Here is a 22,555-nt window from a genome sequence, read left to right on the forward strand (position 1 = left end):
TACCGGGGATCGAACTCAGGTCCTTGTGCTTGTGAGGCAGGTGGTAGAACCACTGAGCTAAATCCCTGGCCCATAAATGTATATTTTATCACCCCTTCACTTTCTATAAGGAATGCATTTTGAAAAAATTTTTACTGAAAAGTGAGAACAAAACACACACCCATAAATTAAAAGGCTTAGAACCATGTGATTCTCTCTTTCTCTTTCTTTTCTTCTTTCTTCCTTTCTTTCTTTCTTCTCTCTATCTCTCTTTATCTCTCTCTCTCTCTTTCTTTCTTTCTTTCTTTCTGTGTGTTACTGGGAATGAAGCTTAAGTCTTCACAGTGAGTTACATCCTCATTTAATTTTTAAATTTTAAGATAGGTTCTTGCTAAATAACTAAGTTGCCTGGGCTGGGCTTGAACTTTGGATTCTTCTGCCTCAGCCTCCCAGAGTGCTAGTATTTTTATTCTTATTGAAGAGATTTTTCAAACATGAAAAAGAGTAGAGAGACTAGTACAATAAACTCTTACATACTCATTATCTAGCTTCGATAGTTAGCAAGGTTTTTCATATTATTTTATTTATAGCTTACTTTCTTTGGTGTTGGTGGGTTTTCTTTAGGGTCGTAATATTTCAAAGGCCTTGCCTTGTTTTTTTAATTTTGAGACAGATGTTGCTACATGTATACTGTGATCTTCACACCTATAGATTTGCTTAATTAAATATATAGAATTTCCACTGTGTGGATATAACATTTTTATCAGTCTCTCCTTGCTCAGTATTCAATTGTTTTCAGATTCTTAAATTATATGCAGCACCACAAGACAAATTCATTGTATTATCATTTGAGATTTGTATTATCCAGCTTCAGCTGTCAGCTATCTGGTAGAATTAATATTTCTTACCAGCTCCTACAAATTCTGGCAGAGACTCATATAATTCATTTCTATGCACCTTGATAGGTTTAAATGGTTGTTTTCTTGTCTTTTATTTAGAAGATGCTTATGAAATATTTATTCTAAACTGAACACTCATGTATAGCAGGCCCTGGAGATATGAGGGGTGTCAGTCAGCTTTTTGTCACTGTGACAAAATACCTGAGGAAAACCATGTGAAGGAGGAAGAGTTTATTTGGCTCATGGTTTCAGAAGTTTTAGTCCATGGTTGTCTGGCTTCGTGGTTTTGAAACCTGTGGTGAGGCAGAAACATCATCATGGAAGAATGTGTCAGAGGAAAGCTGCTCACTGCATGGCATCCAGGAAGCGGGGTGGGGGTAGGATCCCAGGGTTATAGTCCCCAAGATAATGCCTCCAAGGTCCACCCCCTTCAACGAGGCCCCATCTCCTGTTTGCATAACCTTTCGATAGTACCATCAAACTACGATTTCATCAACAGCAGTGCACAGATTAAATTATAGTAAATGCTTCGGGATTCAGTCACCCTTTTGAAAGCCCCTTCTCTGAACACATGAGACTTTCAAGGAATATTTTATATTTAGACTACTTTGTAACACTGGGATGTAAACTGTGTTCAGTAGAGAAAATATTGCACTGCATTTTGCCAGGTTCTACCTTTAAATGTGTTATATCAGCTAGGATTAGGTTCATTTGTGAGTGGCAGACGATCTAATATCTACCTGGCCTAAATCAGATAGATGTTCACTTCTGATTCATGTAAAAACCCAAATGTAGGTGGTCCAGAATGCAAAGGGCCTTTTACAATGTCAAGAATTTAAGCTCTTTATCTTGTTCTATGTATAGCTTTTATTTCTAAATTCACTAAATGATATAAAATAGCTGTGCTAGCTCTGGTCATCAGGTCTGCTTTTCCAGTCAGCAAGAAAGGAAAAGATGAAGGCATACCTTTTCTCTTTAGGGAAATTTCCTAAAAGTTGTTTATTCACTTGCATTGTAAGGCCAGAACTTAGTTTCATGGCTGTGTAGTTGCAAGGAGTGTTGGGAGAGGTAGTCTTGGCTCTGGATGAATTTGCTGCTGATGTGAAGAAGATGCTGTGTGAGCTAATATTTCTGAAGGATGACAAGGGAGTGTTTCCTAGAAGAGGTAGGTGATCCTGGAGCTTGCCTAAGATAGGCAAGATGCACTTTTTATGAGATTTTTAAAAATCAGCTAGGCATTAAAGGAAAATTCAGTTAAAAAATATATATTTTTCTAAGCCTTTGAAATTCTGTGCGAGCCTTTAGCAATATTTTGTTTGAAGAAAAACTTTAGACAAAACAAATTCAACAGGGTTGAATTTCAGGTTGTTCAGAACCATAAGGGGGTCTACAGAGCCAGAGAGCTGTGATGTGGGCAGTGATTTTTTTTTTTTCAGCACTGGGTATTGAACCCAGGGCTTTTGCACTGAGCTATATCCCCAGACCTTTTATTTATTTATTTATTTATTTATTTATTTATTTATTTATTTATTTATTTATTTATTTATTTATTTTTATGTTGAGATGGACTTCTCTAAATTGCTCAAGCTGATCTCAAATTTGTGAACCTCCTGCCTCAGCCTCTCGGAGTGTTGGGATTACAGGTATGTACTACCACCAAGCCCAGCTACAGTGAGCTGATGTGAAAAATCCTTGGTAGAGGTCCACTGGCTTCTGATTATAAAATTCTCTAGGTTCATTTTATTATTTATATTAAGCTTAGGTTTGATTATGTACGAAGATATATTGCCAAAGCCACCCCAGCCCAATGGTCTCTCAATTTAAAAATGTTTTGAAAATTGCTAGACTTATTTGTTGAGTAGTTGAATGAATGAATGAGTGAATGATTCAGAGGACATGTTGGCTCCCAGGACCATGACCATGGCATTATGGCGGACCGTGTTTTCTGAAGATGGTCACAACACACCACATGTTAATCTGCAGTATGCCCTTGTTGCTCTCCCAGAAGAGGTTGGAACGTATTCCTCCACCCTCTGGAGTCTGAGTGAATGCTGTGTGACCAACAGAATATGGTAGCAGTGATGTGCTGCTTCCAAGAGAAGCTGTCCACTGATCTTGCACTTTTCACTTCTTGCCTGTTGGGAGCCAATCACTATGTGAGAAAGAATGACAACCCTATGACTACTTTGCAAGTGAGAAGCCAGGTTGAATGAAGAGGCTCTGAGAGAGAGATGTGACAGCAAGAGAGGAAGAGACAGAGACAGAGGCACACACCACGGAGCATCATGATGCCAGACAAATGAGTGGAGAAGTCATCTTTTAAGTGGACTGTCCAGTCCAGCTGCCCTGGTTGATGCTGTATGCATCAGAGATCAACTAAACCATTCCTGAATTCCATACCCAGACATGCTTGTGTGAAATCAAGATATTCTGCCATTTTACATGCCCCAAACCAATAAGAGCCAATTGATTGTGGACTGAAATCTCCAAAACTGTGAGCCCAAATGAACCTTCCCTCCTTATAAGTTGTTGATCGCAGGTATTTTGTCAGAGCAGTGGAAAGATGGCAAACATAGAGGGCTATCTTAAAAGGACTTGGGAACCAACTTGAAAATGTAACAGGCTGGCTAGAGAAGAAACAATTTGAACTACTGTAAGATTAAGAGCTACAACATATTGAAACTCTTCAATTTATTTACTATATCACCAGCTTATTTGAAATTTTGCTTTCTGTAGTTTCAGTAACCTGTGGTCAACTCTGGTCTAAAATATTAGATGGAAATTCCAGAAATAATTCATAAGTTTACACTGTGCAATAATTCTAAGTAGTGTGACAGCATGCTCTGTCCTGCCTACCTTGTCATGTGTTTGTCCAGCATATGCCTTTGGTATGTGCTATCTGCCATGGGTTGCTTAGCAGCCTCCTTAATCATCAGGTTGACTGTTGAAGCGTGGTTGTGCTTCTGTTCAAATGAATCTTTTAAAATAATTCTCCAAAGCACAAGAATAGTTAGTCTCTCTCTGTGCTTAATTTATAAATTAAACTTTACCATATGTATGCACGTAAAGGAAAAAACATGGTATGGCGTGGGCTGAGTCCCTCTTATCTGAGATGCTTGGATTTTTTCAGATTTTTGGAACGTTTGCATGTGTATAACAAACTTTCATTTTCTGTAAATTACCTAGTATCAGGTATTTTGAGATGGTACCAGGAAACATACTAAGACAATGTGCCTCGGTTTCATCACTGTGTAAAGTGGGAATTAGCATAATAGTTCTTGGGTTTGTCCGGAAGAATTTGAACATGGAATAGGCTAGTGCATAAAGAGGTGAGAGTGGTAGCTAGAGTGTCCCCAGGTGATCTGGAGCCTGCTCTGGAATGCTGCAGGCTGATTAGTTCATGCTACCTGAGTGAAGGGCTGAGGCCTTTCTCAGCACCTGCCTATCAGGAGGTCATAAGGCAAGACTGGTGCACGTTGCACACTTGCTTGGTTTGCCCCTTCTCGCAGACAGTAGAAGATAATAGTGAGCTTAGGTGTTTATCTTGCTGACTTGGGAATTTGCAGCCCAGGGGAAAATGCACCTCCTGAAATCCAACAAAGACCAGGAAAGCCGTGTGTGAGGAAAACAACTCAAGCTATGTATATAGATTTTCTTTTCTAGGCTTGGAGACTGGCCATGAACAACACAGAGACAGATGTGATTAGTATCATGGCCTCTCGAAGCGCTCTCTGTGTGCACTGGCTGTGTGCAAGACTGATATCACTCTCAAGAGAGTCTTTGACTGGTCCAAGGGTCTGCCTCCCATCCGGGCCTATTTCACATACAACTCTAAGCCTGCGAGCAGCTCACGCAGAATCACTTTACGCTGCAGGAAGCTTTAGGGTTGAGTCTCTGGAGGTTCTTTTAGAATCATGGAGTAGGCTACCTGCCCATCTGCCACACTATTTCTGGCCTGGCCTTTGACCATAGAGAAGCCCTCCATCTTCTCCAGCCTTGCTAGAGAGAGGGCATGTCATCTCAGACTGGCCCAGCCCGACTCACTCTCTACCTGCCCTTCCTCACACAAGCAGTCACTGTGACATTCCCAACACTTGGGCCTCCCTGCCCCTCCATGACATGTGACTCAATCCTTCTCTTGTTGGGAACACCCTTCTGTGATGGGGAAAAGTGCTTGTTTCTAGAAATCCAGAATAAACAAACACCAGGGAGGGGCACAGTGAGCACGTCCCAGCTGGCATGGGTTCCAGATAAGAAGGGATGGAAGGGACCATAGGGCTTGACTGGAAGAGGAATTGGTCTGGAGAGAGGAGAGGTTCCAGAAGGGCTCTGAGGGAAGAAGAACACAGCCACAAAGGGTCTATGTGAGATTTTAGGTGGTGGCTTGTGGGTAGTTAAAGTGAATTTTTGTTGGGGAATAGTTTGATGTATATTTTCAGCCACTAAATAATAAAATTGGGACTGGAAAATAAACCTTCTGCCTTCTAGTCCTGGGTTTTCTCCAGAATGTGCTTTTTCCCCACTCAAGATTACATTAAAACTTGGAGGAGAAGAGAAAATGTAAAATTTCTGATGACTTTGAGGAAGAGGAAATACTTTCTTTGGTTGATGATCAAGTATTGGTTTGGTCACAAGAGGAGTGAGGGGACTTCAGATTCCTGGCTGGGCAGTTGAGAGCAGGAATTATAGTAGTGGGGAGAGATTGGGAAGAATGGATACAAGAAGAACAATTTCAATGCAATTACCCATAGGGCTCATGGACTCAATAACACAAAGAGCAAGCCCAGTCTGGCTCTGGGCACCGTCCCAAGTTGACACCGCAATTGAACTGCTAGACTTCACAACCTGCTCCAAACTAGGTCCTCCTTGAACCTGGAGGGATTTTTAGGGTTGGGGTCATGGTTAAGGTGAGAAACTTCACACCGTCCCTAAGACCAAATCTGGACAGGCCAGGGGAGAGTGTGTGTGTGTCGGGGAGAGGGCTGATTCTGAGCAGCTCTCTGAGGATAGCAGTTCTCTCCCAGCTTCTCCAAAAGTATCCTATTTCAGAAGAATGCCGAAAGCTTCTTAGCCAGTCATATTCTTGGGATCCACCTTAGATTTACTGAATCAGAGACTTTGGAAATGGGACCCAGTTATTTGTGTCTTATTCAGACGGTAGGTGATTCTGTCACTGAGGACGTGGGCTACTGATCTCATCTCTCAAAATGGCCAGGTCTGGCCCAGAATAACTGAATTGTTGAAGAGAAATAAGCTCAGCTATCTCCTTTCCTTCTCTAAGAGCAGAGATCCCAAATAAGATCATGCACACAAAGTACCTGGATGGGACCCAGCACGTAGTAGGTGTTACCTTGCGGGGCAGAGACAATCATTCCAACGTCTGTATTTGGAGACAGCATCTTGGGAGACAGCTGGGCTTACCAAGGGGAGAACCAGGGCAGACAAGTCAGAGGAGGGAAATGAGGTAACTGCTGATGTCACAATGCCCCCGTTTACTCTGGACACCTGGTTCTTCAACCACCCCAGGGCACAGCAAGAGGATGGCTGGCTGCAGTAAACAGGACCAAGAGGGACATGGAGTGAGCGACCTGGGGACATCAGGAGACAAGAAATAAACACCAGGCAGAATAGCAGGCTTGATAGCCAAGGAAGGATGGGGAATCACAGAAAACTCTCAGGTAACAGCCTTGACAGTACCTTTTCCATGCTGGAACACTCAATGTCCCCAGAACGGGAAGTTCAGGGGGAACATAGAAAGGCCTACATCCAATTCTGAGGAGGGCCTACCCTTCCAAGGACACTCCCTCTTCTTGTTAAAGGATCCTCAGCCTTCTTCATCTTCAGTGGTTCCCAATCCTGGTCACCTCTGTGACTCGGTAAAACATCCTGATGTTCAAGACCTGTGCCATCCCCAGAATTCTGCTGAGCTCTGTCTGCAGGAGTCTGGAGTTTGGATATGCTTATGAAAAGATCCAAGTGCTTCTCCTCTGCTGTCAGGGCTCACAACTCTATTTAAAAAGAAATTTTTAAAAAACCCACACAAATATATACACATGTATTTCCTCCAGAGGGATGGAGGCGAGGGGCTTGTATCTTGATGCCCTCCACAGATGCATCACCAAATCTGACAGAGCTCAGGACTAAAATACTTTCAGCTAGGACTGGTACACACCTTTGTTATTAAGAACTTATAGGGTGGAAGACAATCAAGAGCCACCCAAAGGAAATCTTTTACAATGTGATAATTAAAGACATCAAGCTATAAAATTTTAAAATAGTAAGAAACTTTATAATCAATGAAGTCACCATGGTATGGACTGGGATGGGAGGAAGAGGAAAACAGTAAAGCAGATGGAAGGAGAGGGAGAGAGGCTGTGTCCTCTTTCCAGGTCTTGGTGAGGCCTGGCCCAGCACCCAGGAACCCATGGCAGGCAGTGTTTCTGGGGGGTAGATCTCTCAGAGCCCCCAGAGCCATGCTGTCCACGATGGTAGCTTCTGCTTTGTACTTGCTTGAGTCAGTGTAAGAGAAGCAGGTGATGCCTATTAAGGTCATGGGGAGCCAGAGCACCTGGGTGCAAACTCATACGCTGCCACTTGCCTGAGATGTTCTCTGACTGCCAGGGGTTGGAAAGTAGGTTCTGCACAGATGACCTTCTGGATCCCAAGGTCATAGACTGCTTCCCTGCATCCTCACCAGCCCCCTCCTTCCCTGACTGTGCATGTCCTTTCAGGCAAATCTTCTAAATGCTTAGGACTCATGCAGGGCATAGAGTGGGCACTTTCCCCAATTGCAGAACCTTCACGCTGAGTGAAACCAGGATCTGCCCCTGGGTGAGCAATTCTAGCATCTTCTCTTGGCTCCCAATGCTGCCACTGTTAGTAGTCTGGAGCACTGTGAGCCCGCCTCACAGTGGATGGCTCTGGGAGTCTGTATTGGTCAGCTTTTTTTTTTTGTTGCTGGAACTAAACATCTGAGAAAAACAATTTGGAGGCAACAAAGTTTATTTTGGCTCCCGGTTTCAAAGTGTCCAGTCTATAGTTGGCTGGCTCTACAGCAGAAACACCATGGTGGAAGGGGATTGTGGGAGAAAGCTGCTTGGAAGGAGAGCACAGGGCTAGAGAGCCAGCAAGAGATAATAGCTTCTAAAGGCAACATCTTCAGTGCCTCGACTCCTCCAGCTGGATCCTACCTGCTAATAGCACATTCAGCTGTGACCATCAGCGGATTTAATCCACTGATGAATACAGTGCCCCCATCACCTCTCCAGGAGTCACTTAAGGATTTCCTCTTCATTTTCCCTAGGCAAAGCGAGAATCTTGGGTTGCCAAATGAGAATGTGCGCACGTGCGTGTGTGTGTGTGTCTCTCTCTCTGTGTGTGTCTGCGTATGTGCATGGGGTCTCTGTGTGTGTGTGTATGTTGGTTTCTTTGTATTTCTGTCTGTGTATCTGTGTGTCTGTATGTCTGTGTAATAAATATTACATGTGTGTGCATGTACGTCAGGGTGTTGCTCTGCCTGTGTGTGCTGTGCCCCTGGCTGTGCCTTCTGCCAGCGTGTTCCCTGCTGGCCTCTCTGGCCCACAGCTGTGAACAGGCCGTGAGGAATGACGTGAGGCCACAGGGCCTTGGCGAGCTAGGAAAGGACAGCAGCTGGTATTGCCATTCCCTGGGGGATTTTGGCAGAGAAAAGGAGAAAAATAGAAGTAAGGGAATCTTGGGGTCAAGAAAAGAATGTTCTAGAGGGGAGACTTGGAAATTTTGGAGAGAGAAAGGAGGGGTATTGTGAAGAGGGACATTTGGGAAATGCTGGTGAGGAGGGCAGAGGGAGGGGGCTGGGAGAGGGTGAGGAGCTGCAGCTGAGGGCACAGGAAAAAGGCACAGAAAATGGATACCGGTGGCCACTGCTCCCCAGGATCTATTTCCCAGCTAGCTTGCTGATGCCCACGCCTCTGTGCTGTCACTCAACAACAGTCAGTTCCCACCAGCCCAGGAACTGGATGGAAGAAGCCTGCTTAGAAAACGTAGCCAGGGCTGCAGACAAGTTGACGTTATGGCTTCTGCTTACACTCACATCCATTTCTTCACTTCACTTTGGCCAGACCAGTCTCTGCCCTCGGCTGGCTCAGGATCCATCCAGGTCATAGATGTGTCGGCCTCTTAAACCTGAAGGTTTGTCTGCCCAGCAGTCTTCATTCCTACCTAGCCCATCTCAACCTTATCCCCCACCCTTATCTCAAAGCTGTGGATCATTCACTAGAAAAAATGAGACCAGGAGAGGTCAGTAACTTGCCAAAGATCACACAACTGGTCAGTGCTAGACAGAGCCGGGACTTGAACCCAAGTGTTCAAATTCTAAGCTTCCATGCCATACTGCTACATGGCATTGTTTCCTCATCCCTGTGCACAGTCCAACCTCTGACTGTAATGTATGACCTTCAAATATGGCTTTGTCTGAGCCTTTCCTGTCGGCTGGTCTTGCACCTTAGCTGAATCAAATTTCAGCCAGCTTTTGAATCTCAGCTCAGACTTTTCCAACAGCTACTGGCCACTGGCAAAACTCTAGCTCTGGATGCCAAACCTTCTGCAGCTTCCCCAGTTTCCCATTTGTCCTCAGGCCACCCATATGTCCCTGCACAGTTAGGCGAGCAGGAAGGGAGACTCAGGAGAGGTGAAGAGAAGGAAGAATTTCAAGTTGGAGTGGTCAGCCCAGCATCTGGTGGCCCCTAGGCAAGGGCATGCTGGGACTCCTCTCTGTGGCTGACAGAGGGTGGCCCTGGTGTGGAGTGTGCCTGGAAGTCAAAGAGACAGGAGAAACCCCTGGCCAAGTTTCAGTGAGTGCCTGGTTGAAACCTGACACCAGGAATGTGTGGCAGGTCAGGTCTGTTGCCTGGAAAATATTTAGCCTACTTCGATTTTCAATTGTCATTGCTTATTTCTCAAATAATGTTAATTTTACCTGAGTAACTTTTAAGGGTTTTTAGGAATTTGGGAAAGAATGATCTTGTTCTGGTTTTAGACACTTTTGGCCTTAGAGAGGTGTAAGCCAACTTGCTAATTACAGCTTAAAAAACGTGACTGATGATCAGGTCTGTTTTCTTAGGAGGGTACAGGCTGCCCTGTGGTACATCTGCAGTCTTTGTAATCACTTAAAACCACCCTCCCACACCCTGTTTCCTCAAATTCCCATGTACCCGCTCCCCGCCCCTACTCGTCCCTCCAGGGCACAGGACTGATACTAAAGAGAATCAGCTACCCAAACTTTAGCTTCACACCCACACCCACACACCCTACCTGAGCTGGCAGCATTACAATCATGCTTTCTAAGAGTGCCTAGAGTCTAGGTGACATCCAACAATTCTTCTAGAATCTCTTCCACTTCCCTAATTTTAGCGATTTTTGTTCTCTTCCTGTCTACTGCTTCTCACTCCATTCCCCTGTGCTGCCATCCTTCTATCTTCAAAAGGAAATTTTTACAAATTCAAATTATGCATAAAGTTTACAAAACAAAGACTTACATCTTTATGCTTGATCATAAGCAGGCTTTGAGAAACATCTACTCACATATAGGAATAGGAAACTGCCAGCCCCTAGAAGGATCTCCTGGTCCTCTTCCTCCAACACACTCCTCTCTGATTCTCAGAGGTAACTGCTGTCACCTCTCAGTATCTTTGAGTGTTTGGTACCAGGACCTCCATGAGTATCAAAATCTTCAGGTGCTCAAGTCCCTTGTATAAAATGGCACAGTACAACCTATCCTTAGCTTTCTGTACTCCTTAAGTCATCTCAAGATTATAATTCCTAACACAATGTAGACACGCTATAAATAGTTGCTAAGGAATAATGATCCAGAAACTTGTGCATAGTTGGTATAGACACATTTTTTCCCCGAAAATTTTCAGTCTGTAGTTGGTTGCCCTAAATGTGGAACCTGCAGATTTGAAGGGCTGATTGTACCTCTTGAATTCATGGTAATGATTCCCTTGCTTTACATCAAATGAATGTATTCCTAAACACCAAAATATGCCTTTATTTTTTAATCTTATATAAATGTATTGACTCTTGTGCCTGGCTTCTTTCCTCAGCATCGAGATTCATTAAGGTAGTTAGGTATAGCTTATCCCTTTTCTTTGTATTCTATTAAATGACTGTACCATTGTGTATTCATCCATTTTACTGTACACCTCAGGGGTGGCAAACGTATGGCATGCAAGCTGCAGTGGGTTATTTGTATCATTGAAAGCTCTGAAAGGTCACCATCACTGCTCTAGGTAGATTTTTTTTTTTCTGGTATTTTGTTATTAAAAATAGTACAGTTATAAACATTCTTGACTTTAATTTTTCGTGTTGCACATAGCTGAACCTAGGAGTGAAATTGTCAGATCAAAGGGTGGGCTTGTATTTGCCTTTAACAGATGATGTCAAACTTTTAAATTTACATTCCTACTGGCAGGGTGTGTTTTTTTTCCTACTATATTCCTCCTTCACACTTGATATGTTCAATTTTAAAGATTTTAGCTCTTTTGTGGGTCTGTGGTGGTTTCTCATTACAGCATTAATGCAGATTTTGTGGAGTCTGAGAATCTTTTCATTTGCCTAATATATTGTTTGGATATCATCTTTGGTGATGTTTGTATTTAAATTGCTTCACCATTTTTTGGTTTGGTCTCTTTTCTAATTTATAACTTTTTTGTTTAAATATTTTATATACAGTGTTATTTTGGTCATGGACTACACAAATCTCCCATTCTGATCCTTGTTTTTGTTCTTTTCATAATATCTTTTATGGACAGAAATTCTTAATTTTAAGACATCTTTTCCTACCCTTGGGTATAAAGCCCATGGGTATAAAGATTTTTTTTTTTTTTTTGGTACCAGAGATTGATCTCGGGTCCTTGTGCTTGCAAGGCAGGCCACCGAACCACTGAGCTAAATCCCAGGCCCCTAGATATTTTCTTGTATTATCTTCTAGAAGCTATGTTGTTTTACTTAAAACTTTTAGAACTATGATCCACCCAGAATTGATTTTTGCATATAGTGAGGGAATAGCAGTTAACGTAGTTATTTTTCTGTATTAGCACTCAAGTGATCTTATGTAATTTATCTTTTCCTCACTCCTTTGATGTGATGCAATGGAGGGAATCCTTTCTGGATTTTTAAAAATTTTTTTTGTGGTATTTCAAACTTTATTTTTTTTAAATTAAATTTATTGGTACATTTTAGGAATACAGTACAGTTACATTCATCATTGGGATCTTGTACCTCTACATGACAGGTCTTGGTTCCATTTTTTCCCCTTGTCCCTGCCCTTCCTTGACCCCCTTCCCCCCTCCCCTCCCCATTTACAAACACTTTATTTCCATTTTCTGTAATTTTTATTGTGTGCTATATATTTATTTACTACTGTTATGACAATACTAGCTCATCTTAATTACTGTGATTTATATAAGTTTTGTATATAAGCATATATATGTATATGCATGATTTATATATGTTTATATGTTTTAAAATCCATTATGAGGTTCTTCAAATTTATTCATCTTCAAGATTTTTTTCTACTCTTAGTCTTTTCTTTTGTTGGTACCAAGGATTGAACTCAGGCCCTTGTGGTGGCAAGGCAGACAGTGGAACCACTGAGCTAAATCCCTGGCCCACTCTTAGCTCTTTCTGTGTCTGTATAAATTTTTGAATGAGTTTTTCAATCTCTACAAAAAAAAAAATCCTGTTAGGGCTGGGGATTTAGCTCAGTGGTTCTGCCACCTGCCTTGCAAGCACAATAGACCTGAGTTCAATCCCTGGTACAAAAAAAAAAAAAATCCTATTTAATTTTTGACTGGGATTGCATTGAATCTATGGCAAATTTTAGGAGAACTGACATTTTTAGAATGAACGTGATCTATCTTATTTAGATCTTAATTTTTTTCAGTTTGATAATTTCCTGGAGAAGAGCACTAAATTTAATGAAGACTAAATGAAGTAAGACAACATCTTGAACCACAAGGATCCTCATTAATAATTTTCTTTTATATTCACTATCCTACCTTCGTGCTTTCCAATTAATTCTACTGCTTTCCTTCGTTCTATGGCATCACCTTCATAAGTGACCTTCTAATGTTGACTTCAATGGAAACATTTTGTCCTTGAGTTTCTTTTTCCCCTTTTTTATTACTGTATCTCTATGAGACAGAATAAACATATTCCTCATGGGGAATTGGCACATGTACACATCATGTCTTAATCCTTTGTATTCCCCTTTTTTCCTTGAGTTTTTTGATGTATTGGTGGCCCTTAACATCTATCTCCTTGGCTGGCATTTTCTGAGATGGCGCTTCTGGTTTTCTAAGATGACACTTGCCCCTTTTTTCCCCACCTCTCTGGTGGGTCCCACTTAATTGTCTCCTCAGGCTCCTTTGTACCTCTCAGGCCTACAAATGTTCCTGATTCATTTCTTATTCCTGCTTTTATCTTATTCTACACAAATAAGAGATATGACAAATTTTTGTTTCATCTTTTACCAAATCTGTATACCTGTATGTCTATAATCATAACAATGTCTTGGACTCTAGATTTATATGGACAACTGCTCACCAAGAATTGCTACCTATATTTTCTATAATATCCAAGATGCAACTCAGCACCTTACCCTAGTATCTGTTTTTCTTCTTTGTTCCCTATTTCATCACCTGAGTCATAGAACTGGACTTGTCTTTGATGCCTGGCTTGCCTTATTCTCAGGAGTTAATCACAATCACTCTGTGTCTCCTTTTCATTTTCACTGCCCTTCCCTTAATTTAGGTGCTCATAATTTATTCCCTAGTTGGCAAAAATTTCCCAACCTTAAACATTTCTTTCCTCCAGCCTTACCACTCTCCAGGTTATTATGGTGACACTATCGAGATTGAATTAAGGTATTCTTAATGGTATAAAAAATGCCACACCAACATATCTGAGATACTTAACATAATAGAAACTTATTTTTCTTAGTTGCACGTCACGTAGTCAATCAACATGCAGTGATTCAGGAATTCACATATCTTCCATCTTGTGGCTCTGAAATCTCTTGGGGCCTTGGGATCCTTTGCTTCTTACCTATGAGTGGAAAAAGAAGCAGAGTGAAGGGTGGAGATTTTATGAGCTGGGTAGGCAAGTAGTAAACTCAGATACAAGGCTCTATTTAGATACAAAGCAAGGAGAAAAAGGAATGCTGGGAAAGAGAGCTTTTGGCTGAGTAGCTGCTTCCCAGTAACAAATTCCTACTCAGGAAGACAACTATGATTTCTTGGTGGACAGCCATGGGTCTCTGCCACAGGGATCTTTATAAGAGGCTGAGCTGATGATTCCATTCCCTATTCAAAATCATTTAACAACCACCAAGATGCCTGTGTGAGAGAGAGACAAAATTCTTGAACATGAATGTTTCAGGCAGAGGAAACAGGTAGCAGAAAGCCACCTCAAGGTGAGCTCCTCCATGGTTTGACTTCCATTGTTTCACAATCTCATTTCTTACTACAAACTCTCCTCTTACTCACACTGAGTGTTGAATCACTTTTAAGTTCCCTTAGTATGGTTGTGCTCACCTTGTTCTTGTCCACCCTATTCTCCTGCTTATTTTGGATCCAGCACTTGTTTCAGTCTCACTTTCTGCTAGTCTTTATTTTATACTTTATACTTCAGCTATATTGAAATACATTTTTAATTTCTAAGATCATACACTACTTTGCCCTTTTCTTCAAGCTTTTCTTATTTTTCTTTGTCTCAGTAATGCCCACTTCTTATTCAAAACCAAACTCAGGTGCCAGTTCCTCCAAGAAGTCCTGTTTGGCTCCTTCTTCTCATTAGGTGACCTGGATATCTCCCCTCACTTCACCAGCCCCTATTTCTACCACAGCAAGTGACACACAGCATTGCACTCAGCTATATTCATGGTGGTCTGGGGCGGAGGAAATGGTCCACTCTAGGGGTTTTCAAAAGTATGCTCCTTAGACCAGTGACAAGTGGTCTTTACCTGGGCACTTGTCAGAAATGCAGATCTGAGCCCACACCTTAGAATTACTGAATCACAGACTCTGGGGTTGGGACCTATTGTGTCCTATTAGGTTCCCTAGGTTGTGTTGGCATTAAGAAAGGGGACCACTGGTCTCATCTGTCTTTGTAACTGATCAGAATAACTGTTGAAATAAAATGAATGCAAGCTTCTTACCCAAGAAAGTCTTTTGGGTTTCCTAGGAGAAGCAATTCCTCCACATCTTCAGGATGCCTAGTGTCTCCTCTTTTCATAAGCCACCCCCTCCCATTCTATGGGAAACTATAGATAGTAATTCTCCTATGTTCGCCTTTCTGTGCCTCTATGTGGTACAAAGCAGGCAGTTGTATAATTTTAGGTCCTGGGACATTTGTGAGGGAAAGACAGACAAGTTCCTTCCTCCTATGGAACTAAAATTCTAAGAGGGCAGCAGAAAATGAGCCAAACATAAATGTGAAATAATTTCTGGTAGTGATATGTACTATAGTGAAAATAAAGTAGGATGGTGTGCTAGAGAACAAAGTGACCAGAAGATAGCTCTATTAAAACCTGAGGGCAAGATTATCCCAGGGGAAGGGAATAACTGGAGTTTGAGAGAGCAAGAATTTGGATTTCATTTCAAAGTTCTGTGGAAGTCACTGGGAAGGGATATTTAGGTTTAGGAGTGATGTGCATATAGGTGCATTTTTTTTATTGAGTTTATTGGTACTTTTTAAGTATACGATACAGTTACATTCATCATTGGGATCTTGTACCTTTACATGACAGATCTTGGTTCTCATTTTTCCCCTTACCCCTGCCCTCCCTTCAGACCCTTATAGGTGCATGTTTTGAACTGATCACTATGGCTGCTGTTATGCAGAAAATAAGTTATACTGCAGAAGAGTGGAAGCACAGAGGCCAGTTAGGGACCTGTGAGGGCATCCAGGTCAGTGGGTACAGAGGCAGTACTGGGAACATGGTGCTTGATTATGTGGATTCTAGTGCCAGCCACTCATAGCCAGATATGGCTTTGAGCAAGTCACTGAACTTGTCTGTGTGTCACGTTCATCATCTGTAGGAGGGGCTGTTATTAGTATTTACCTCAGATTTGTTGAGAAGGCAGAATGAGTAAATGCAGGCAAAGCATGGGGACCCATGAGGTGAGGCATTATTATTCTCTGATGATGATTATTATTAGTTGTAAAGTGGAGACCCTAGGTTTATGATATTTCTACAAGCTGAGTTGACATGATTTGCTGATAAATCAGTTCTTGAGAGGGAAGAGAAACAGAGAGATGAGTTTTTTTTTTTTTTTTTGTCAACAGTTTTGTTAGGGTGCTATTTAATAAAGTGGAAGACCCATGGAGGAATAGATTTTGGTTTGTCACGAGGACACGAGTGTCAAGAGCTCAGTTTGAATAGTGTTGGTTTGAGATGTTTATGAAATTCCCAGCAGAAGATATCTGGTAGGGGTTTGTGTATATAAGTCAGGACCAGAGACACATATCTGGGAAAGTATGCAAATGGGGAAGAAAAGGGTTCCCAGGATAGAGCAATTGGGTCCCCTAACTCTAAAGGCAGAGCAGAGTATCAGGAGCCAGCAAGGAACTCAAGAAGAATTATCTGTGAGGTGATAAAATCTAGACAAGGAATTCTAGCTTTCCACTGTTGGTAATATGGGCACTAAGTACGAAGTCAATAATTGAGTTTATAAGAATGGAAGCTGTTATTGTTTGAATCCAAAATGTATCCCTAAATTCTCAAGTGTTCAGAGGCAGGGCTTCCAGGATTTGATTGGATCATGGGGTTGCTGTACTCATCAGTGGATGAACCACCCATGATTTCATATCTGAATGTGTTGTTAGGCGGTGAGACCTGGTTGGAGTGCGTTGGTCACCGAGGGCCTGCCTCTCTCTAGCTCTTCCTGCTCTCTCTGCTTCCTGGCTGACATAGGTTGAGCAGGTTTTCGCTACCATGCCCTTCCACATGCAGTTTCTGCCTTGAAGCCGACTGACCATAGACTGATCACAGACTGAACCCTTTGAAACCATGAGCCAAGTAAACCTCTTCTTAAGTTGTGGATGTCAGGTATTTTGTCCTAGCGTTTGGAAAATGACTAATACAGAAGGCATTTGCAGAATGGATGAATGAAATTTTACATTATTAGTTGGCACTTTATTTAAAAACCAACTCAATTTGAAAAGGCTGCTTGTATACTCTCTTTGATCCCCATCAACAATTAGGTGGATTCCATCCCCATCCCGGCACCCCCCCATCCCCCCCCCCCCCCAAAAAAAAAAAAAAAAAAAAAAATGGAAGAGGAGTGGTGGGGAATCCCTGAAGATTGCAATGCAAACAACCTTCTGAGAGCTGCCTTTCAACAGAATAACAAAGCACCCACAGGGGGCCTTTCTCAGGTTGAAAGAATTCAACTTTCACTGGAGTGGAGGGAAGCTTCTTGCCTCTTTGTCAAAACAAAGTCTTACAAATTACCACGAAAGGGTGACCAAACTGAGGTGGGAAAAGTATTTTTGAAACCAGAATAAAATTTTCCAATGACACCCCCGTTTGGCACAGCTGCTCTGAGTTAAGGAATATATGAACATTCATTTCCATTTCTGTGACTTCCTAAAGCAAGCTACTAAACTTTTATATTTTCTCTGTTATTAAGTATAAGGTTGTGATAGACTCAATGAGTGGTTCTCAGATTTTGGTTTATAACAGAATACCTTGCACTGCTCAGGAAAACCTTTCTAGTTTAATGATTGGGGTGGTGTCAGGGAAAATGTGTTTCCAATAATCTCTTGTGGCTGCTGCTGTTGGTCCCAGGAAAACCTATCAACAAATTCTGCTGGATTATGCACATTTCTTGAGAGCAAGGAACAGAATTTCTCTATCCACTTGGGTCAGTAGGGCGCACTTAATAATAAATTTTTTTTTCAGCTTAAATTGAGTTTATTGGTACATTTTAGGAATACAGTACAGTTACATTCATTGTTGGGTTCTTGTACCTCTACATGACAAGTCTTGGTCTCATTTTTTCCCCTTGGCCCTACCCTCCCTTCACCCCCTCCTTTCCTCCCCATCTACAACCACTTTATTTCCATCTTTTCATTATCTCACATTTTTTTCTTTTCCCTTTTTACCCTTCCCCTACCTGTCCCACCTTCCCTACACCTTTAGCTCCTTTCTTCCCATTAATAATAAATTTTTATGAGTGGATTCAATAAAACTTTGGTGGATGTCTCAGGGCTCAGGAGAGGGATGCATGCTTAAGACTGTCCTGTGAGGCTAGAAAGAGAGGGGTTGCCATGCTGAACATTTAATGATTTATTTCTTCAGCCATGTCATGGAGATCTGATTTGCTGCAGTTGCTGCCCCTAAATTTCCAGGCAGCCCCACCGCTGAGTAGGACTCAACTCAGAGGTTTTAGTGGCCGACTTAGCCTATTTTCTATCACTAAAATACCCAAGACTGTTTTTATAAAGAATAGAAGTTTACTTGGCTCATGATTCTGGAAGCTGGGAAATCCAAGAGCATGGAGCTTGCATCTTCTCAGCATCTGTTGAGGGCCTTCCTAGTACATCATACCATGACAGGGAACATCGTATGGGGAGACGGAGCAAAACTGGCCTTTGTAACAGACCCACTTTCAAGATAACCCATTAGCCCACTAATCCATTAATCCATAGATGGATTAGCCCTCACCACCTAATCACTCTTAATACCTCATATGAGAATTAAAATTCAACGTGAGTTTTGGTGAAGGCACTGAAACCATAGCAGAGGCCATCTCTGCATTCTTCTCCTTGAACTGTTCCTACATTACAGCTTTCCTCTTACCTGATGTCTGTGAAAAACCTTCCAACCATTTGGTTCCGGGCTGAATGTTTGTGAGGGACATTTAAGCAGCACTTTAGGCAAAGGGAACACAGTGATACAGGCAGATTAAATGTGAAATGTCTTTCTGTGATCCAGTTTTTAGCTCCTGGATAAAGCAAGTCCTTCCCCTTCACTTTCCAGAGTCAGAGGAAGCAGGGCGGGGACCTTGGCACACAGTTTTTGCGAGATGGAATTAGTTAAGTTTTAGTCAAAGGGAAATGAATGTCGGTGGCCACATCCCATCCAGCAAGCACACCCATCTTTTGGTTAGGAGGACTGTGCTGCATCCGTACTCTGCACAGAGCTGCCTTTCTTCCTCGAGGAAAAGTGACTCTTTCACAGCCTGCTGGGAGGCAAAGGAAATGGAAAGTTCCACAGCATCCTGTGCCCCTCTCTGTTTCACGGGGCACTGGGCTGCCTTCACCTCTCCCGAGTTCAGGGCTGATAGTGGGCCTTTGCACTGGGGGAAACAGTAAGTTCTTAAGCCACAGCCTGAAGACTGAACTCATTCCTTTTCCAGGGAGGGGAGACGCCCCTTGCTAAACCCCTGGCCTGGTTTCTGGTGGCCCAGCACACAGCTTGTGGAGCCCATCCAGGCCTGCAGCCCCAGAACAGAGCATGGGCTTAGTGGGGGCTTTTCTGAGAAGCTGCTGAGCTCAGACCCCGCTGGCTCTACATTCCTGCATGATGAGGGAGGGATTCCAGTGTTTACTTTGAACAATGTTTTCCTGTGTCTGAGTCCAATGGGTGTTAAATTCTTCCAGATTTCTGGCTCTATGTGCAACTCCAATGGGACAGAAACAGGTTTATAGGAGTAGGCAGGGTAACTAGAGCAGGGTCTGTCTGGATGCCTCTTGTGTGTAGAATTTCCACTTCAGATGGAAAGATGGGTTAGCAAAGCTCTGTGGGCTCCACACCTGGGAGGAGTTTGCTGTGTTCTCCAGTCACAGTTCTGTGCTTGTGACTTTCACATTTCCTACCCTAGAGGGCAAAAGTCAACTTTTCTCTTATGAAAGGCATCCAGGAATGAGAACCAGCTGAGTGCTGAAGGTCAGGACTTGCAGTATTTTCTTGGTTATTATAAACCCAGAAGTTGGGCCCATAAGGAATTCATTTGGTGGGACGTTAGGAAGCTTTAGTGCATTCCAGTGCATGGGGCCCTCTGTGCTAGGAGGTTTCAGGGGCACACAGGAGGTTAGTGCTAGAAAGGAGACAGGGTGTGGCCGACTCCAACCCTTATTTTTGCCCAGGAGGAAATGGAGGCATAAACAGGCAAAGTGAGAGGAGGGCTAGAGTGCTGTCCTGGAAGGACATCCCAGTGCAGATGGCTTACATCTCAGCACTGTGCAGCAAGAAACCTGGTTGTGCTAACCTGTAATGATTGTCTTTGGTGGCAGCAGTGACCACACAACCACTCAGGGCCATACGTGACATTCTTCTCTTTGTAAGCGTTGATCAGTCGGTGTAAGAGATACAGGGAACAGCCAGGCGTGGTGGCTCATGCCTGTAATCTCAGCACTCAGGAGGCAGAGGCAGGAGGATTGCTGCGAGTATGAGGCCAGCCTGAACTGTAAAGTGAGACCCTGTCTCAAACAAAACAAAACAAAACAAAACAAACAAAAAAGAAACAAAAAAACCAGGGAATTTCAGGAAACCAAGAGGATCAGTTCACAGGTAAAGGTGCTGTTTGAGTCTACTGTGACCAGTAAAACAGTTTCTTCATTGCTGTGTTCGAGGCTGATGAGTGGCTGGGTGAAAATTCTTGTGGAACCCTGTAGTGATCAGCTCCATGAAGTCTTGGTGACGCTCCAGCCTCTCCTCTGAGAAGGTGCCTATAGGCCTCTTGGTCAGAAGAGCCCGTTCTCATGTCAAGCAGGACATGAAGAAGACGGTGACCTTGAAACTCATACCTGTGCTCTTGGACCCCAGAAACCTACCCCCAGTCCCTTTGATACTATGGTATCCAGATATGTATATGTATACGCATACGGATATGTGTGTGTACAAAAAAGGAAGACTGATGACAATCTTTTGGCCCCAGGACATAGGTGGAGCCCAGAGTGTTGAGCAGTGGCACTGGATAAAGTAGTCTTGTGATAGGACTAAAAATACCTTAGTCTTCAGAAAAACAAAAACAAAAACCCACTAAAATTTCACCTGGTTAAGTTTCTTGTGAACAGCATGTTGAATCAAGGGTCTCAGTCCCTCCCTGGTTGTTGGCTGGAAATATCCCCTAGTTTCTTGCCACACAAGCCTCTGCACAAGGCAGCTTATATCATGCAGCCAGTGACCCTCAGAATATGGGTGATGAGGGCGGCGGGGGTGGGGTGGGGAGAAGGAGAGGAGAGAAAAGAAAGAGCACACACAAGACAGCGTCCAACGTGGAGGTTAGTGTTTCTGTGATATAATCTCAGAAGTGATGTCCTGGGTGCTGGGGTGCTGGGGTGGAGTCTCTTTCCAGAGGGGTTTCCAGGTTCTTCTTTTCTTGAACAAGAAACTGGACAAAACAAGTACAATAGGTAGTTGGGTTTTATATTTATTAAAGGCAGGAAAAGAAATGTGCTCTGAAGAGTGAGTTTGGGCCCAATAAAAGCAGGAAGAGAAGTGCGCAGTGTGAGAGCAGACCTATGTGACAGAGAGAGAGTGGTAGCTCAAAGTTTAGTGGTGGCTGTCCTGTATCTCCCACACCTTAGGCTGATGTCAGGCTTTGGGAACTGTTCTGCATATATTCAATGTCCTGGAGCATTGTAATTAACAGGTCGTATCCTCTTCCCCGGCCAGATTTGCCACGTCCTAATCTCCTGCCTCAGTGATATCCCCTCACTTTGACTATACTCTGTTAGACGTGAAATTACCACATATGGCTCATTATTTCACAAGGTGAACAGCAGGAGGTGAGATCCTTGGGACAGCTTGCAATGTGCTTATCACAGGCCTCATGGGAGCCTTTGTTTAGCTTGTGGGCCCTATCAGCCAGCAGTTCTGATAAGTCATGAGTTGTGAAGCGCAGAGAGAAATGATTTCTATGTGTTATTCTTACTCCTCCCGGGAAAAGGGTTCCTTTGCTGTCACAGAATTCCAAAGGGGCAAATGATTTTGAATTCCTAAAGTTACACTTAACCTCCACCCATTCTACTTTCACTTTAAGGAGACACCATCAATCCGATCCATCTGCTGTCTGTGGTCTATTTGTCACTCTCTACAGAACATGGCACTGTGCTCTCTCTGGAGTTCATCTCTTCCTCACCCTGGATAGCAATGTTGTTTAGCTTTCCTGTTACCAAAACAAGCTCAGGCCATGAATCAGAATAAAATTTATACCAACAGCTCAGAGTTCTTGGTCTTCACTAAGAAATCTGACAGTTATAAAGCTCTTTGTGGACCATGAAATATGTTCACACCCACATTAATTGGACCATCACCTCATCCCACGAGACACGATGTTATCCATTTTGAGTAAGAGGAAACTGAGGTTCAGAAAGATGAAGGAACTTGCTCAAGATTAGACATAAAGAGATCAAGCTGGATTTTAAAACTAGTTCTCTGACTCCAAATTCTTTGCTCTACTCTGTATACCCTTTAACAGTGTTTGCATACTTAAGTCTCTTGATGATTTCCAGTAGGAATCTGACGAGACTTCTTGGCCCAGTTTTGCTCACTAAGTCATTCTAGATCAGGGCTGCTTTGATCTGAGAAAAGAAATGGAACTCAGCTGGGATGAGAGATGTCAAAGATGGGGGTGAGGTGGGGGTGGTAGCCACAGGAGAAATGACTGGTGGCTTTGGAGAGTTAG

At 42.8% G+C, this 22,555-nt stretch overlaps 2 protein-coding genes across 3 annotated transcripts in view; both read left to right on the top strand.

Moving 5' to 3' along the window:
- The window catches only part of LOC104858568 (Golgi apparatus membrane protein TVP23 homolog B), a 138,646-nt gene that overhangs the window by 76,586 nt on the left and 39,505 nt on the right, over positions 1-22,555 (top strand). Inside the window, exon 10 of the mRNA XM_033762775.1 lies at positions 6,405-6,556. The gene's annotated coding sequence lies outside the window, so the exon portion shown is untranslated. The remainder of the gene's footprint in view (positions 1-6,404; positions 6,557-22,555) is intronic.
- Cdrt4 (CMT1A duplicated region transcript 4) overlaps positions 6,490-22,555 on the top strand; it is a 33,773-nt gene continuing 17,707 nt past the window's right edge. For both annotated transcript variants that reach the window (XM_010618828.2, XM_010618829.2), the window contains exon 1: positions 6,490-6,556. In XM_010618828.2, coding sequence (XP_010617130.1) covers positions 6,532-6,556 — 25 coding nt within the window. In that variant the 5' untranslated portion in view covers positions 6,490-6,531. The remainder of the gene's footprint in view (positions 6,557-22,555) is intronic.

The sequence above is a fragment of the Fukomys damarensis genome, unplaced genomic scaffold (genome assembly GCF_012274545.1).
Source record: "Fukomys damarensis isolate Sample0158 unplaced genomic scaffold, DMR_v1.0_HiC HiC_scaffold_13, whole genome shotgun sequence".
Taxonomy (NCBI): domain Eukaryota; kingdom Metazoa; phylum Chordata; class Mammalia; order Rodentia; family Bathyergidae; genus Fukomys; species Fukomys damarensis.